The sequence below is a fragment of the Bufo gargarizans genome, chromosome 1, assembly GCF_014858855.1.
Source record: "Bufo gargarizans isolate SCDJY-AF-19 chromosome 1, ASM1485885v1, whole genome shotgun sequence".
Taxonomy (NCBI): domain Eukaryota; kingdom Metazoa; phylum Chordata; class Amphibia; order Anura; family Bufonidae; genus Bufo; species Bufo gargarizans.
The window spans coordinates 676,461,152-676,480,424 of record NC_058080.1 but is presented as its reverse complement, the minus strand read 5'-3'; the positions used below and the strand labels follow the sequence as shown (position 1 = coordinate 676,480,424).

Below are 19,273 nucleotides of genomic sequence, written 5' to 3'. Positions count from 1 at the left end.
GTCCTCACCCGTCAGGTAGCAGTCCATGAAGTGGCTCCCAAACAATGTCACTGAAGGATTTTTCTTATAATGGGGACACCCTACAGGAAGGTGTCCAGCTCCTCGTCGCTGGAGCTGCTAAATCTCATCAGAGGATGTTCCTGCCTCTGGTGGTAGCTCATGGTAGCATTGGTTGTAGTGCGCCACCACCCTCTACTGGTGGCTGCAGGAACTGGCTGCGCGGACAGCCTGGTAAATGCTGCGGTGACTCGCTGTAGCCCGAGATCTCCAGCCGGTACAGAGGGGGATAGGACCTCTGGCTGCAGGGGCTCAGGAAGGGCTGGAACAGCTGCCTGGGGCTGCTTCCAAGGAAGAAAATTGGGTGGCCTGAGGTAGGGCTGCACCTTAGGGTTGAACGTAAGGACAGAGTTATTTATCTGTCCTACCCTCAGGGTTGGTGGTGGAGACAAATCCGGAATGAGAGGTACTGGTTCAGGTTGGGGCTTCTCTCTATACTGCAGGTGGCCATCTGGGGCTTCCTGAAGACATCTGATCCTGCCCGGAGAGCCTGGATTCTCCTGCTAGGACTCTGGGTTGACGGCAGGGGCAAGCGGTTTGTCCAGCAAAGTGATACCAGCCGCAAAGAGTCCTTGCATGGACCGCATAGGGGTATTTTCGATTTGGTCCCCCACATAAAGGTTGTGTCTGACCTGGGGCAGGTAATGCCTTTTGACAGAGCGCCAGCCTACAAACACTTCGGTGCCCAAATAGGTGTCCTGGAGGAACCCTACTCCCCGTTCTACAGAGAACCACAACACTGTCCCGGTTCTCCTAGTCAACTTGAGGGCCGTCGATTACCTGCTTCACCCACTCCTCGACGGCGGACTTGTACTCCCAAGCCGTCTGGGCGAAAGCAGTTATTTTGTGTGGGAACTCGGGGTTCAAGCTCCGCAACTTTTCGTAGCTGTGCGGTGGAGTGGAATCACTGGCCGCCTCCGACGCACCAGGAGGTATAGACAGCGGTGCGGGCTGGGGTCTGGTGACGTTGGCTGGGGTTGCGGGACGTGGGGCAGGGGCGGACTCGGACCGGGGCCTCAGGGAGCGGGGCAGCTCCTACCTGTTGCTGCGGCCAGTTGGCCGGTTCCGGTGCCTCCTGGTGGCCATCATGGACTTCTGGCGACATCTTTTTCTTTGGCTTGTCCACGGCGTGAGTCGCTACGTCAGTGACGTCCTCTGCGGGTACTATCTTGACGTCGACCTCCCTCCGGGCGGGAACGTCGTCTTCCGTGGGGGTGCTTGATGAGGCGGAGGGATCCACGGCCTCCGGAAACTCCATCAAGTCCGGGCCTTGTGCAGCAGGAACTGGGACCTCATCAGCGGTCTGCTCCGGAACCTCTGGGATGCTGTTTAAGGTAGACGGTCTTGCTCTTGTTTGCAGGGAGGAATCCACAGCCACCGGCACAGCAATTATGATCAAGGGCCCACTTTTCTTTATGATTCAGGAGACATGGCTCTCTGGTGGGCGCTCTTCATATATTGGTTCATCACTGAACGCCATCTGGTTCCACCGTGGTTGGGGAAACGCCATCTTGACAACCACCTCAATCCAGCAGGCTCCCAGTTCCAAGGGTGCGGCCCAGAGGGTGGAGTCTTTATCACCTTGGCTTGCACTAGAAAGTTCACTGGGGGCAGTCTCTCTTTTTCCCGCTTCCGGAGGGGCGTATTCGATATCTTCGCACCTTTAAGGGGGCGTTACTTGGTTTTCCCGCTTCTGGGGGGCGTATTTAATAGTTTCGCGCTCTTGAGGGGGCGTCTTTGTCTCTTCCCATCTCTTGGGTTCTGTTACAGCAACTTCTTGCAGGGGCGTGTATTCGCTATATTCGCCATCTTGGGGATCATAAAGAAGCTGCGCCATGAGGGAGACATGGCTGATTAACCCTTGTAGTGCCGATGCGCACAATGCAGCGTTTTCTGGGCCAGCAATGAAAGTAATAAAGTCCATTTTTAAAGTTTTTTGCACAATCTTCAGCCCTTATAATACTGTGAAACATTCGATGGGTTCAGTTTCTTTACACACAATTGGATCCGGTTCTGTTGTTAGGAATAGCACACAATTCAATCCGATCCTGTTCGTGACGCCACTTATGCAATGAGCAGGACCCTGGTACAATGCAGTGGGTCAGGATGGATATGTGTATAAGTCTGTAGTAGTTTGTGACGCCAATTGCAGCTTGCGCAGGTACTGTAGCAGGGGCCTTTAAGATGTTATAACTCACGTACCAGGTGAGGAATGCTAGAGGGGGATAATGTCTCTGTGTAGCAGATATGGTAGTGTCAACGGTGTCTCCTACCTTGGTACAGCTGGACTCCTGGATCCTGGCTCACTTGCAATAAATTGAGTGTGGTCAGTAGGAGTAATGGTGGAATGATTGAGATCCAGACAGGAGATATAATCCAACTTATCTTTACTTAATGGCAACAGATATCCATACGAGTTACAGCACTGAATGTAAGAGGTATGTAGTACTGTATTACCCTGTAATGTCTTTTTCAAGTATTTCTTTAACAGTAGAGCGAGGGAAGAGGTTCGGTTGAGAATTTGGCATGGCGGGGCCTTGTTTAAAGGGGTTCTGCACTTTCATTTAACTGATGATCTATCCTCTGGATAGATCATCAGCTTCTGATCGGTGGGGGTCCGACACCTGGGACCCCCACCGATCAGCTGTTTGAGAAGGCAGGGGAGCTCCAGCAGTGCCGCGGCCTTCTCACTGTTTCCCGCCGGCCCACTGACGTCACGACTAGTATCAACTAGCGTGGGTGCGGCTAAGCTCCACTCAAGTGAACAGAGCTTAGCCCCGCCCACGCTAGTTGATACTAGTTGTGACGTCAGTGGGCCGGCGGTCTGGCAGTAAACAGTGAGGAGGCCGCAGTGCTGCTGGAGCGCTGCTGCCTTCTCAAACAGCTGATCGGCGGGGGTCCCGGGTGTCGGACCCCTGCCGATCAGAAGCTGATGATCTATCCAGAGGATAGATCATCAGTTAAATGAAAGTGCAGAACCCCTTTAAATTTTCACCTTAGGCAGCAGAAAGGCTAGGTGCTCTCCTTAGTCTGAACCATGGTAGCTCCACCTCGCAATTTATAGGACTTAAGGGATCTGCTGCTAATGTCTTGGTGCCAGTCTGCTGTCTTGGTGCCAGTCTGCCAGATACCACAGGTTACCTTCAGCTTCAGGGATCTTGTGGAGTGCATGCCTCAACAGATCAGAGCTGTTTTGGTGGCATGATGGGTACTGAAAATATTAAGCAGATTTTAATGTTATGGCTGATTGGTATATGTGAGATTAGTGAGATAACACTCAGGATTATGGAGTCATCACAAATTCTGCTGCCTTTCCACATTTTTTTCAACCTTAACACTATCTTCAACTGCAAGTGTTTTAGATGGTTGCTGATAAGAAACCAGGTAAAGAAATGTGGAACCACATAAATATTTTTAATCATTTCTTTAAAGGTTGCATTATCAGGTTTCCTGTATTCTTATGAAAAATAAAACTGAGCATAATCTTGATAAGGAGCAAGTTTAGTGTTTGTTTAGTGGAAATTTTTAGTTGAAAAAAAAAAAATAATTGTACTAAAAATCAGTCACTTTATCTGACTTCTAAGTTGGGGAAAAACCATCATGTGCTTCATACATATGGCCCTCATTTTGAACACCATATTTCTCAAAGTATTTAGATCAGATAACTGGAATAAATACATTAATAAACCTCCTGATTCCCTTCACACAGTATATTGTAAAACTAGCCATCTGCAGCGACCACTAGTGGAGCTCAGTGCATAGGATTTTTTTTCTGTTACCATTGTTATCAATGAAAGCTGTAAATCATTTCAGACCACTAGTGGAGCTCAGTGCATAGGAATTTTTTTCTGTTACCATTGATATCAACAGAAGCTGTAAATCATTTCATTGTACTGAACTCCCCCTAGTGGTGATTGCTGGAAAAAGAATTTCAGCACTGGGCATCTCATCTTCCTTGGCCCTTTTATAGGTAAGTCACTGCTTATTGCATATGTTTTTATACTGAATTCACTGTACATGTGTCATGGAACCATGAACCAGACGTACAACAAGAGATAAGTGGAAATAAGAAGGCTTTATTGAAAATCAAGCTGTAAGGCAAAAGTCCAAACGGATGGCTAAACCGAAGCAGGGTCTTGCGAAGCCAGAGGTCAGGAACCAGAAGGGTAGTCAGACGAAGCCAGGATCAGGAACCAGCAGGGTAGTCAGACGAAGCCTGGATCAGGAACCAGCAGGGTAGTCAGACGAAGCCTGGATCAGGAACCAGCAGGGTAGTCAGACGAAGCCAGGATCAGGAACCAGAAGCAGCAGCAGTCTTAGAAGCATGTGAACACAGGAGGACCAAGCAAGGAACTGAAGCCACAGACCTCCTATATATATGAGCTAGGCATCCAGCTCCTCCCAGTGGGAAGGAGAAGCCGCAGGGTGGGAGGCTACAAGAAACCCAGAAACCAAGATGGCCGCCAGCACATGTCAAACGAAGGAGAACAGCAAGAAGGTAAGACCATGACAACATGTCCTATGTAGTTCTAAATTTAAACAATAAAGGTTGAAAAAAAAATACAGTATTCAACTTGATTCTTGATAAGAATTCTGTCTGTAGGGACCCACACCAATCCCTTTCTAGCTAGCAAAATTATGGAATTTCTATTCATCAAAATTTATTTTGATGGAAAATAACCAAAGATACATGGGCACTTCTCTATTTCTGATCAAGATCAGTCCCTAGGAATAGCAGGGTCCTATTGACCCAACAGCAACCCTCTGTTCCCTGCTATTTCTAACAGCCAGTCTGGTAGCGGTGAATGGAAAGGTGGCTGTGCTTGCATGGTGCATTCTCCATTCACCACTATGGGACTTCTGAAAATAGCTGAGCATACAGTAGTTGCTGCTGCTCAGTTATTTTTGGAACTCCCATAGCATAGTGCGCTCTCCTTCACTTTAGGGACCCATTCTGGAGACAGGAGCGGGTCTCAGAGGTGGACCCCGCCCCATCCGACATTGATGGCATATTTTGGTGATATTCCATCAGTGTCTAAGACAAGATAACCCCTTTCATGGCACAATCTCAGATTGGGTTATAGTCAGCAGAGGGTGTCACAGGGGTCAATATTTGGCCCTGTACTGTAATATATTTATAAAAGATCTTGTAGAGGGCTTACTGCATAAAATTTCCATATCTGCAGATGATACTATGCTCTGCAAAGTAATAAACACAAAGGAGGCTAATGTAAAATTATAGAAAGATTTGGGGAAGCTGAAGGCTTGGCTGGAGAAATTTCAGTGTGGCTAAGGCTACTTTCACACTTGCGGCAGTGTGATCCGGCGGGCAGTTCCGTCGTCTGAACTGCCCGCCGGATCCGCTGATCTACATGTGACGGAAAGCATTTGTGAGATGTATCCGGATGCGAATTCCTCTCACAAAGGCATGGCAAGAACGGATCCGTCTCTCTGCTTGTCATGCGGACAGACGGATCCGTCTTGTATATTTTTTCACATTTTTGCCTGTCTGCACATGCGCAGACTGGTAGGATGGATCCGGCATTCCGGTATTTTGAATGCCGGATCCGGCACTAATACATTCCTATGGAGAAAAATGCCAGATCCGGCAAGTCTTCAGTTTTTTTCGCCTGAGATAAAACCGTAGCATGCTACAGTTTTCTCTTTTGCCTGATCAGTCAAAAAGACTGAACTGAAGACATCCTGATGTATCCTGAACAGATTAAGTGACTTTAGATTGATTAAGTGACTTTAGATTCAGGGACTTCAGTGGGGGACTGTAATTAGCCAGTTTCTTAGTACTACATTATATTGTATTTTTTGCTTTGCTGGTGTAATCCCCATTCAGTATGTGTTGCACAATTGACAACGCAGTCCAGTGCACATCTTGCATGATGTATGCAGTCCTGGAACAGGAGTTCAAGGGTGCATATCTTTGTTCTAGATGTGAGCAAATTACCCGTTTGGAATCGCAAATCGAGTCTCTAAATGGGCAAATTGCAACACTGAGAGGCATTGACAATTTGCAAAAGAGTTTGCTTCTCACCGAGCAAGCACTCTTTGGGGTAGATGAGGGGGAGGGTGACAGAGAGGAGGCTGAGGAAAGTGAGGTAGCTAGCTGGGTAACATTAAGAAAGCGGGGTAGAGGGAAGAGTGTCAGGGAGGCTAGCCCTGATCTGACACACCCCAACAAGTTTGCACGTTTGGCAGATGAGGGGGATGTCAGTCCAGGGATGGCACTGCCGCAGCCAGACACTTCCTCTGCCAGTCAGGGGAATGTCAGCTCCGGTAAGCAGGGGCCCAGGAGAGCAGGGCAGGCCAGACAGGTGCTGGTAGTGGGAGACTCAATTATTAGGGGAACAGATAGGGAAATCTGTCACAAAGACCGTGATCGCCGAACAGTGTGCTGTCTTCCTGGCGCTAGAGTTCGACACATCGCGGATCGGGTTGACAGATTACTGGGAGGGGCTGGAGAAGATCCAGCGGTCATGGTCCATATCGGAACCAATGACAAAGTTAGGGGTAGGTGGAGAGTCCTTAAAAATGATTTCAGGGATTTAGGTCAAAAGCTGAGGGCAAGGACCTCAAAGGTAGTATTTTCCGAAATACTACCTGTACCACGGGCCACACAAGAGAGGCAGCGGGAGATTAGGGAAATTAACAAGTGGCTCAAAAACTGGTGTAGGAAGGAGGGGTTTGGGTTCCTGGAGAACTGGGCCGACTTCTCTGTCGGCTACAGGCTCTATCGTAGGGACGGGCTGCACCTCAATGGGGAAGGGGCAGCTGTGTTGGGGAGGAAGATGGCTAGAAGGTTGGAGGAGTGTTTAAACTAGGGACTGGGGGGGAGGGTAATTATGTTATAGAATGGGAAGATAGTGCAGATAGAGACCGGGGGCAAGGTAGTGAGACTGGGGGAGGAATGGAAGGAGGGACTAGAACAGTTCAGAAGGAAAGGTGTAGAGTAAAAAATATACATAAACCTCTCAAATGTATGTATACTAATGCCAGAAGCCTGACTAATAAAACTGGTGAACTGGAATTAGTGATGTGTGAGGAGGACTATGACATAGTGGGAATAACTGAGACATGGCTGGATGATAGCTATGACTGGGCGGTTAATGTGCAGGGTTACAGTCTGTTTAGAAATGATCGTCAAAATCGGAGAGGGGGAGGGGTCTGCCTTTATGTAAAGTCCGGTCTAAAGACCACACTCCGTGAAGATATAAGTGAGGGACATGAACATGTGGAGTCACTGTGGGTAGAGATACATGGCGCTAAAAACAATAATAAATTACTAATAGGAGTTTACTATAAACCACCTAACATACCAGAGTCCACAGAAAATCTACTACTAAACGAGATAGATGAGGCGGCAAATCATAATGAGGTGGTTATTATGGGGGACTTCAACTACCCAGATATAGACTGGGAAACTGAAACTTGTATATCTCATAAAGGAAACAGGTTCTTGGCAATAACTAAAGACAATTACCTCTCCCAACTGGTTCAGGACCCGACTAGAGGGACGGCCATACTGGACTTAGTATTAACCAATAGGCCTGACAGAACAACAGACGTGCAGGTTGGGGGACACCTGGGAAATAGTGACCACAAAGTAATAACCTTCCAATTATCATTCAAAAGAGTGTTTCTACAGGGAGGAACAAAAATACCAAACTTCAAAAAAGCTAAATTTAGCCAACTAAGAGAGGCCATAGGCCTAACTAAATGGGATAAAGTCCTCACAAATAAAAATACAGCCACAAAATGGGATATCTTTAAAAGCATCCTAAAATCTCATTGTGAGAGGTACATACCGTATGGGAATAAAAGGTTAAGGAACAAAAAGAAACCAATGTGGATAAACAGAACTGTAAAGAAAGCAATAAATGACAAAAAGAAAGCATATAAAACACTAAAACAGGAGGGTAGCACGGAAGCACTGAAAAACTATAAGGAAAAAAATAGAACATGCAAAAAACAAATAAAAGCGGCCAAACTAGAGACTGAGAGATTAATTGCCAAAGAGAGTAAAACTAACCCTAAAATGTTCTTCAATTATATAAATGTTAAAAAGTATAAATCTGAAGGTGTCGGCCCGTTAAAGAGTAATGAGGGGGAAGTCGCAGAGAGCGACGAGGAGAAAGCAAAGCTGTTAAATATTTTTTTCTCCAATGTATTCACTGAGGAAAATAAACTGTCAGATGACATGCCGAATGTTGAAATAAATTCCCCATTAAAAGTGTCCTGTCTGACCCAGGAAGAAGTGCAACAGCGACTTAAAAAAATTGAAATAGACAAATCGCCAGGACCGGATGGCATACACCCCCGTATCCTAAGGGAATTAAGTAATGTCATAGCCAGACCCTTATTTCTGATATTTGCAGATTCTATATTGACAGGGAATGTCCCACAGGATTGGCGCATGGCAAATGTGGTGCCAATATTCAAAAAGGGTCCAAAAACAGAGCCTGGAAACTATAGGCCGGTAAGTTTGACATCTGTTGTGGGTAAACTGTTTGAAGGTTTTCTGAGAGATGCTATGTTAGAGCATCTTAAGGGAAATAAGCAAATAACGCCATATCAGCATGGCTTTGTGAGGGATCGATCATGTCAAACAAATTTAATCAGTTTCTATGAGGAGGTAAGTTCTAGACTTGACAGCGGCGAATCAATGGATGTGGTGTATCTGGACTTCTCCAAGGCATTTGACACTGTACCACATAAAAGGTTAGTATATAAAATGAGAATGCTCGGACTGGGAGAAAACGTCTGTAAGTGGGTAAGTAACTGGCTCAGTGATAGAAAACAGAGGGTGGTTATTAATGGTAAATACTCAGATTGGGTCACTGTCACTAGTGGGGTACCTCAGGGATCAGTATTAGGCCCTATTCTCTTCAATATATTTATTAATGATCTTGTAGAAGGCTTGCATAGTAAAATATCAATCTTCGCAGATGACACTAAACTGTGTAAAGTAATTAGCACTGAAGAGGACAGTATACTACTACAGAGGGATCTGGATAGATTGGAGGCTTGGGCAGAGAAGTGGCAGATGAGGTTTAACACTGACAAATGTAAAGTTATGCACATGGGAAGGAATAATGCAAGTCACCCATACTTATTAAATGCTAAAACACTCGGTAACACTGACATGGAAAAAGATCTAGGAATTTTAATAAACAGCAAACTAAGCTGCAAAAACCAGTGCCAGGCAGCTGCTGCCAAGGCCAATAAGATAATGGGTTGCATCAAAAGGGGCATAGATGCCCGTGATGAGAACATAGTCCTACCACTTTACAGATCATTAGTCAGACCACACATGGAGTACTGTGTACAGTTCTGGGCTCCTGTAAACAAGGCAGACATAGCAGAGCTGGAGAGGGTCCAGAGGAGGGCAACTAAAGTAATAACTGGAATGGGGCAACTACAGTACCCTGAAAGATTATCAAAATTAGGGCTATTCACTTTAGAAAAAAGACGACTGAGAGGAGATCTAATTAATATGTATAAATATATCAGGGGTCAGTACAGAGATCTATCCCGTCATCTATTTATTCCCAGGACGGTGACTGTGACGAGGGGGCATCCTCTGCGTCTGGAGGAAAGAAGGTTTGTGCACAAACATAGAAGAGGATTCTTTATGGTAAGAGCAGTGAGACTATGGAACTCTCTGCCTGAGGAGGTGGTGATGGTGAGTACAATAAAGGAATTCAAAAGGGGCCTGGATGTATTTCTGGAGCGTAATAATATTACAGGCTATAGCTACTAGAGAGATATCGTTGATCCAGGGATTTATTCTGATTGCCTGATTGGAGTCGGGAAGGAATTTTTATTCCCCTAAAGTGAGGAAAATTGGCTTCTACCTCACAGGGGTTTTTTGCCTTCCTCTGGATCAACTTGCAGGATGACAGGCCGAACTGGATGGACAAATGTCTTTTTTCGGCCTTATGTACTATGTTACTATGTTGGATTTCTCTCCATTCAGAATGTATGAGGATAAAACTGATCAGTTATTTTCCGGTATAGAGCCCCTGTGAACGAACTCTTTGCCAGAAAAGAAAAACGCTAGTGTGAAAGTACCCTTAAGGTGTTGCACTTTGGTTAAGGAAACAGAATGAACAATTATGTAGTAAATAGTAAAATGTTGAGTAAAACTGCAACTGAAAAACACTGAATAAAGGGGTTGTCCCATCTCTCTTGTATCTTGATAGTGCAGAGAAGTGGAGCTCTGATGATGTCATCATTCCATTTGCCTATGCTTGAGCATTCTTGAGGCTTTTAGCGAAGCATTTTATTAGCAGCTTCGGCAAGGGATACTGGTGTGAGCAGTCAGTGATGTAGCTGTGCAGAACAGCGCCAAGGCTACTGCATATGCCCTAGGGCAGGGATGGCTAACCTTGGCACTCCAGCTGTGGTGAAACTACGACTACCAGCATGCTCCATTTATTTCTATAGAGTTCTGAGAGCAGCCAAGCAAGGGGGGCATCTTGGGAGTTGTAGTTTTACCACAGCTGGAGTGCCAAGGTTAGCCATCACTGCCCTAGGGCTATTCTACACAGACAACACGGACTGATGCGAGGGGGCCCATGATCCTGGCCACCACACATACAGGAAGTCTTACGGGCTCTGCACAAGTCCGGCCACCACTGCTAGAATACAGTGGTGTCTGTATCCTCTGACAACAAGCATTATAGAAAAGGGTATATTCATGTTTTCAGGATTTCCTTAGTATTGAGCAGGTGATATAATTAGTGTCCATGCATCAGGACTTACCACAGGTATTCATTCTGTGGGATATTCTCAAATCCTGAACTGTAGGTGGGTCCCGAGGGCCGGAGTTTAGAAACCCTGGGATCACGCACGTGTGCATGTGTGTCCCGTGTCCATGTTGTAACTGATGTATCTAAACTTCTAGGAGTTATCTGGGAAATAATATTGATCACTTACCCTCAGGATAGCTCATCGATATCAGATTGGCGGGGGTCCGACTCCTGGGACCCTCACGATCGGCTGTTAGAAGAGGCCAGGCGCTACATGAGCGCCGTGGCCTCTTCTTAGGCCATTTGACATCACCATAAATCAGTCACATGGCCCAATTGCAGCTCAACCTCATTGAAATGAATGGGGCTGAGCTGCAATACCAAGCACAGCTGTGATACAATATGTGGCGCTGTGCTTGGTAAGCTGCTGGGAGGCCACCTCACTCACCAGAGCTCCACAGCTCCCTGAAACAGCTGATCGGCGGGGGTTCTTTGGACCCCCACCAATGTGATAATGATGACCAATCCTAAGGATATCATTTCCTGGATAACCCCTTTAATCTTCAGTAAAGAACCATTCTACTGTTAACCCAGCGTCATTATTCCCTGCACCGCTACACTTCACCGACATCTACAGCTGCACCAAGGGACCCTGTCTTGCTCCTCACAGCAACCTTCAAGATCGAGGGTACCTCAACTGACACCAGGCAGTACCCCAAAACCAGAGAGTACCCCCAAAAGGAAGAACAGTTGCACCCTTCCCATCACTGCATGGACCAAGGGAATGACAGAGTGAGTACTACAACCACCATTCTTGCTACTATCACTCCTCATACCCTTCTCTGCTGGGCTCGCTGCATATTGACTGTCCCGCTCTCTCTGAACATTAACATTTACTAACTCAACATGTGATAGTTAAAGGGGTTGTCTAAAATTATTTTTCTTTTAAAGGCAGAGATGTTATTAGAATACCAAAAAACAAACACCTAAGGGTCCATTCACACGTCCGTATGTGTTTTGCGGATCCGCAAAACACGGACACTGGTAATGTGCCTTCCCCATTTTGCGGACCACACATCGCCGTCACTATAATAGAAAATTCGGACAAGAATAGGACAAATGCGGATGCGGACAGCACATTCCAGCCCCATTGAAAATGAATGGGTCCGCACCTGTTCTGCAAAATTGCGGAACGGATGCGGACCCATTTTGCGGAATGGGTCTCACAGTCCCTCCATTTCAGTGTGCTGCTCCAATTTTCTTTGCTGCTGCAGCCATGAGGCCATGAGTTGGCTGCAGAGATGACATGCCTGTAGTACAGCACAAGACCACTGCTGCCAGCCACTGGTTTCAGCAGCATACAGGACATGACTGTTGAGTCGGGTGATTGGACGCAGCAGTCCAATGCGGTTTACGGACATTTCATCACCGCAATCAGGAAAAACAAATCCTTTAAGAAATGGACAAACTTTCCTGCTGAGTTACATTAAAAACTTAAATGAAAATATGTTGCCAAGTGTGCTCTTACCCCTCCAGGTTTAGGAATTGCAGAACAAAAAGTTAAGCATTGATGTGTTATGTTACCCCATATCAGAGCCCTGAATGAATTCAGACCCCAGAATCTTAAAGGGATTGTGTCACTTCAGTAAATAGCATTTATAGTGTAGAGAAAGTTAATACAAGGCACTTACTAATGTATTGTGATTGTCCATATTGTCTCCTTTTCTGGCTTGATGCATTTTTCCACCACATTATACACTGCTCGTTTCCATTGTTATGACCACCCTGTAATCCAGGAATGGTGGTCGTATTTGCACCTTATAGAAAAAAGTGTCAGCCTCTCTGGTGGTGAGGACCATTGGAGCACGCGTAGACACACATGCACAGCAGCTCCTGCCCCGGCCATCTCATATCTGCAATGAAGAGGTGGTCGTAACCCCTGGAAACGAGCGGTGTATAATGTGATGGAAAAATGAATCCAGCCAGCAAAGGAGGCAATATGGAGAATCACAATACATTAGTAAGTGCCTTGTATTAATTTTATCTACATGATAATTGACATTTGCTGAAGTGAGACAACCCCTTTAAGTGATCAGACCCCAGAACCTTAGATTATCATTCCCCAAACTTAGCAGTGGAAAAGTGGTTGCCAAACAGGCCTGCTGCTTATCTCTTAGGTAGTCAGAGAGAAATATAAAATCCTGTAGTATACAGGGAGTGCAGAATTATTAGGCAAATGAGTATTTTGACTACATCATCCTCTTTATGCATGTTGTCTTACTCCAAGCTGTATAGGCTCGAAAGCCTACTACCAATTAAGCATATTAGGTGATGTGCATCTCTGTAATGAGAAGGGGTGTGGTCTAATGACATCAACACCCTATATCAGGTGTGCATAATTATTAGGCAACTTCCTTTCTTTTGGCAAAATGGGTCAAAAGAAGGACTTGACAGGCTCAGAAAAGTCAAAAATAGTGAGATATCTTGCAGAGGGATGCAGCACTCTTAAAATTGCAAAGCTTCTGAAGCGTGATCATCGAACAATCAAGCGTTTCATTCAAAATAGTCAACAGGGTCGCAAGAAGCGTGTGGAAAAATCAAGGCGCAAAATAACTGCCCATGAACTGAGAAAAGTCAAGCGTGCAGCTGCCAAGATGCCACTTGCCACCAGTTTGGCCATATTTCAGAGCTGCAACATCACTGGAGTGCCCAAAAGCACAAGGTGTGCAATACTCAGAGACATGGCCAAGGTAAGAAAGGCTGAAAGACGACCACCATTGAACAAGACACACAAGCTGAAACGTCAAGACTGGGCCAAGAAATATCTCAAGACTGATTTTTCTAAGGTTTTATGGACTGATGAAATGAGAGTGAGTCTTGATGGGCCAGATGGCTGGATTGGTAAAGGGCAGAGAGCTCCAGTCCGACTCAGACGCCAGCAAGGTGGAGGTGGAGTACTGGTTTGGACTGGTATCATCAAAGATGAGCTTGTGGGGCCTTTTCGGGTTGAGGATGGAGTCAAGCTCAACTCCCAGTCCTACTGACAGTTTCTGGAAGACACCTTCTTCAAGCAGTGGTACAGGAAGAAGTCTGCATCCTTCAAGAAAAACATGATTTTCATGCAGGACAATGCTCCATCACACGCGTCCAAGTACTCCACAGCGTGGCTGGCAAGAAAGGGTATAAAAGAAGAAAAACTAATGACATGGCCTCCTTGTTCACCTGATCTGAACCCCATTGAGAACCTGTGGTCCATCATCAAATGTGAGATTTACAAGGAGGGAAAACAGTACACCTCTCTGAACAGTGTCTGGGAGGCTGTGGTTGCTGCTGCACGCAATGTTGATGGTGAACAGATCAAAACACTGACAGAATCCATGGATGGCAGGCTTTTGAGTGTCCTTGCAAAGAAAGGTGGCTATATTGGTCACTGATTTGTTTTTTTTTTGTTTTTGAATGTCAGAAATGTATATTTGTGAATGTTGAGATGTTATATTGGTTTCACTGGTAAAAATAAATAATTGAAATGGGTATATATTTGTTTTTTGTTAAGTTGCCTAATAATTATGCACAGTAATAGTCACCTGCACACACAGATATCCCCCTAAAATAGCTAAAACTAAAAACAAACTAAAAACTACTTCCAAAAATATTCAGCTTTGATATTAATGAGTTTTTTTGGGTTCATTGAGAACATGGTTGTTGATTAATAATAAAATTAATCCTCAAAAATACAACTTGCCTAATAATTCTGCACTCCCTGTAATTCTATTCATGAGCGTTGCCTTTATTTTGTGGGTCAGAGGATTCATACCAAATGTACGGTATTTCGTTTTTCGTGTTATACTGTTATCGCGTAATAAAAAAATAATTCTTTGTGTAACCATTTTATATTTCATTTGAAGGAGCTGTGTGAGGGTGTTTTGTTTTGCAGGGCAAGCTGTAGTTTTTATTGGGGTACATATGACTTTTTGATCACTTTTTATTCATTTTATTTTTTTGGAGGTGAGGAGACGAATCAAAGAAACAGTTTTTCATTCTGCTTTATTTTTACATTGTTGCATTACAGACACGACAATACCAACTATGTGTACTTTATTTGTTGTTTTTTAACATAATAAACCTCTTTCTAATGGAATTTTTTTTAAGTTTTTAAAGATTTGTATCAAATTTTTCACTAGGGGACTAGACAATACAATCTCTGATATAATACACTGCAATACTTCTATATTGCAGTGTATTATGCCTGTCAGCAGTAAGGACTAGAGTAGGGGGTGAAGTATAGGGGCAGTTTACAGTGTGCAGAGGAAAGGGTTAATACTAAAGGTGCACGATGACTATACAGTTAGGAGAGACTAGTGCAAACACACAGGAAGGCTGCAGTGTGGGGGAAACATAGCAGACTGTATTTGGGGGGGAAAAGTGTGAAGAAGAAGAAAATCCTATTATTGTCCCTCAGTGGGGACATTTTGGCATAACGGCAGCAATCACATTCACAACAGGAGCAAAAATAAGAGTAATTAGAAATTAAAGAGTAAAAATACAAGAAAAACATAACTCAGAATTTACTTAGGCTACTTTCACACTTGCGTTAGAGGATTCCGGCAGGCAGTTCCGTTGCTGGAACTGCTTGCCGGATCCGGAAATCCGTATGCAAACAGATAGCATTTGTTTCCGGATCCGGATGTGGATCCGTCTGACAAATGCATTGAAATACCGGATCTGGTCACTACACAGTGGATGGAGCCTTCTGCTTCCAACTCCATCTGGTCTGCTTTGTACAGTAGTGAAACTAGCTGGTGTGCCAGCTAACGGACTCCCAATGATCTGATATTGATGACCTGTACTGAAGATAAGCCTTCCAATAAGGTCCAGGACCTTGACAGAAAAGATACCAGCTGCATCCAGTGAGCAGCGCAGAAAGTGGTTTTATATCACATACCTTTTCTGGGGTTTCCTGAAGTATCAATGTAGGAAATTCTGTAGCCCAATAAAAATCCCATGCAGTCGTCTGCCGGAATCTCTTCCCACTCAATGACGGCGGAAGTCTTGGTGACATTTTTCACGGTGACATTACGTGGACCTGTTCTTGGAACTTAAAAAAAGAAGAAAAAAAAAGACACCGTCAATGTCACATATGGATAATAATTAATGTGGAAAATGGTCATGAACTGAGAATAGCAGGAAGTAGGGATTTCTATTTATATGGCAATTACCGTAAGAATGTCTGAATGTCCTAGGTGGAGTTCCTGTTTGCACCACAAAAAATATAGATGAGCCATCATGAACTTTCTGACTTCTTCTGCACACTTGGTTCCCATTTCTTGGAGATCAGCCTTACACCAGAGGTGTCTGGAAGCAGCTTTCTCCCCTCTCCCATTCACAACTGCCGAGCTGAGCATGCATGTGTATGGGAAGATTGGGAGAGATGGCTGACTACAGTTCTTCCATATGTATGTGTATAAATGGGCTAGTAATGTAGGAATAGCCTATTTGTTCACGGTATTGTATTGTGTGTTCTCAATCGTGGCAGAAGCTTTTCTATAAATCACTAGTATATGTGTCTATACTGCATGAAAATAAAACTTATGTTATAACTTTAAAAAGTTCTCCTGCCGCCAGAGTCAGGCGGTCACGTGAGCACAGCCCAGATGACCGGATCACCGGAATGGTAAATAGTGGTGAAACAATCTTCCTGCAAGCTACGGTTTCGTCATAGTCCCCTTAAAACCTATAATAGGGCCTCTTTCCTACCCTGGGCCATTTATTTAAGGCCCTATGCACACGACCGTCTCCGTTTTGTGGTTCGCCAATCATGGATCCGCAAAACATGGACACTAACTATGCTTGGTTCGAATTTTTCCGTTCCACTCGCCCCACTTTCTTGCGGGGCAGTGGAACGGACATACAGATTCAGACAGCACACGGGTGCTATGCATTTTTTTGTGACCCCCATTAAAATGAATAGGTGCACATTCAATCTGCAAAAAAATACAGATCGGATGACGACTAAAAATATAGTCATGTGCATGGGACCTAAGGTCTGCAAAATACAGATGTGGTCGGTGGCGCATCTGCTTTTGTTTGCGGACCAATTGTTTTCAGTGGTTCCAGGGGCTGCATTTTGCAGACAAGTATAGTACATGTTCTATCTTTTTGCGCAAAGGACATATGAATGTGGGCAGCACATGGATCATCTTTGTGCTTTCTACATCCGTATGTCCGTTCCGCAAAAGAGACAGACTACATTCGCAAGATGCGGACAACAGACCCATCGAAAACAATGGGTCTACAAATAAAATGCAGACTGTGTCCATGTTTTGTGGATCCCCGATTTGCGGACTGCAAAATGGATACATTCATGTGCATGAGGACTAATACTGGTTGCTTCTAATGTGGCAGAGCAGCCTTTGGGGTTCCAGGGCATGGGGTGACTGTTTTCCCTGCCAGTTGGCTATATGTAAATGCTCACAAACTTCCCCAGTCACCTAGTGTATGTAAGACAGTAACATCGGAGTCAGACATCAGACTGAGAGAGAGATAGATCATAGATTGCAGGGGCTTGGCAAGGGGGGGGGGGGGGGGGGAGCAGGGCACGTGCCCTGGGTGCAGAGGCTTGAGGGCGCATCCGCTGGGCAGTTTGTTTACATTGTTAAGCAGGGTGCCGTCTGCTCCCTGCTTCACTTTTCCACTTAGCTCCGGCGCTCCCCAGCAGGCCGCACATGGCGATGCTGGGGGTGTGGGAGGAGCGGTGAAGGCCGGGAATCAGCCTCCAGCAGCTTGATGTGTTTGTCGTGCTTTTTGTGTTTTGTCGTGCTTGATCATCAGGGAAGCTGTAGGGGGCACTAGGGGCCAAAGGTCGGCCTTAATGCTGTGAGGGAGGCAAAAAGAGGACATAACTACAGGGAAGGGGCCACAGGGAAGACATAACTACTGTGAAGGGGCCACAGGGTGGACATAACTACAGTGAAGGGGCCACAGGGAGGGCATAACTACAGTGAAGGGGCCACAGGGGGATATAACTAATGTGAAGGGGCTACAAGGAGGACATAACTACTGTGAGGGGGCACAAGGAGGACATAACTACTGTGAAGGGGCCACAAAGAGGACATAACTGCTGTGAATGGATCATAGGGAAGACATAACTATTGTAAAGGGGCCACAAGGAGGACATACCTGCTGTGAACGGGGCCATAGGAAGGACATAACTACTGTGAGGGGGCACAAGGAGGACATAACTGCTGTGAAGGAGCCATAGGGAGGACATAACTACTGTGAAGGGGCCACAGGGAGGACATAACTACTGTGAAGGGGCCACAGGGAGGTCATAACTACTGTGAAGGGGCCACAGGGAGGGCATAACTACAGTGAAGGGGCCACAGGGAGGGCATAACTACAGTAAAGGGGCCACAGGGAGGGCATAACTACAGTGAAGGGGCCACAAAGAGGACATAACTACAGTGAAGGGGCCACAGGGGGGATATAACTACTGTGAAGGGGCTACAAGGAGGACATAACTACTGTGAGGGGCACAAGGAGGACATAACTACTGTGAGGGGGCACAAGGAGGACATAACAACTGTGAGGGGGCACAAGGAGGACATAACTACTGTGAGGAGGTACATGGAGGACATAACTACTGTGAGGGGGCACAAGGAGGACATAACTACTGTGAGGAGGTACATGGAGGACATAACTACTGTGAGGGGGCCACAGGGAAAACATAACTACTATGAACGGGCCACAAGGAGGACATGCTGAATCTTTACCCTGGGTGCTGGAAAGCCTAGCTACACCTCTGTACATAGATATGAGATAGATTCATAGATAGATATAGAACAGTGTATGGCTCGTTCCTCTTACAGTATGTCGTACATACCTCCTTCTTCTGTGTAGATATAGGTCAGTCCATAGGTTGTTTCTTCAGTAGAGTCTCTACACTGACAGAAGCTATACAAGTAAATCCCGATCGTGTAACGTTTCATTGCTTCAAATGACCCTGGAAAAAAATACAACACCAGGATAGATGGGTATATAATGTGCACAGGTTGTCTATTAGTTACTTATGGGAAGGGGGGAATGTGGAGCTGTCAGCAGGTTTGTTATTAAGGACCCTTGTGCTTTTCATGTACAGAAAGTTAAGTACAGGGGGGAATGGACCATTTGGGCATCATGAGTAGATAAATGCTGCTGATGCAAATTATTAATCCTGCTCAATTTGTGCCCAGGGAGCCACAGCACACTTACTCCACACCTGCCAGTTACCGACATTGAGGCTTATTTATCAAAAACTGGAATTTACTAAGCCCCTGTGCTGACGGAGGATATGCTAAGTTAATATATGCACATGCTACATATATGCACCTACAATAAACACAATCAAATCTATACCAGAAAACTGGCATAAATGATAATAAATCTGCCGGGGCTGTTGGCCTGCCCATGTCCTCATC

At 45.4% G+C, this 19,273-nt stretch overlaps 1 protein-coding gene across 1 annotated transcript in view; it reads right to left on the bottom strand.

Annotated features, from left to right (window-relative positions):
- Positions 1-19,273, bottom strand: part of LOC122936185 (interleukin-12 receptor subunit beta-1-like) — an 85,651-nt gene that overhangs the window by 26,700 nt on the left and 39,678 nt on the right. Inside the window, exons 11-12 of the mRNA XM_044292270.1 lie at positions 18,700-18,819; positions 15,763-15,915 (exon numbers count right to left, since the gene is read on the bottom strand). Coding sequence (XP_044148205.1) covers positions 15,763-15,915; positions 18,700-18,819 — 273 coding nt within the window. The remainder of the gene's footprint in view (positions 1-15,762; positions 15,916-18,699; positions 18,820-19,273) is intronic.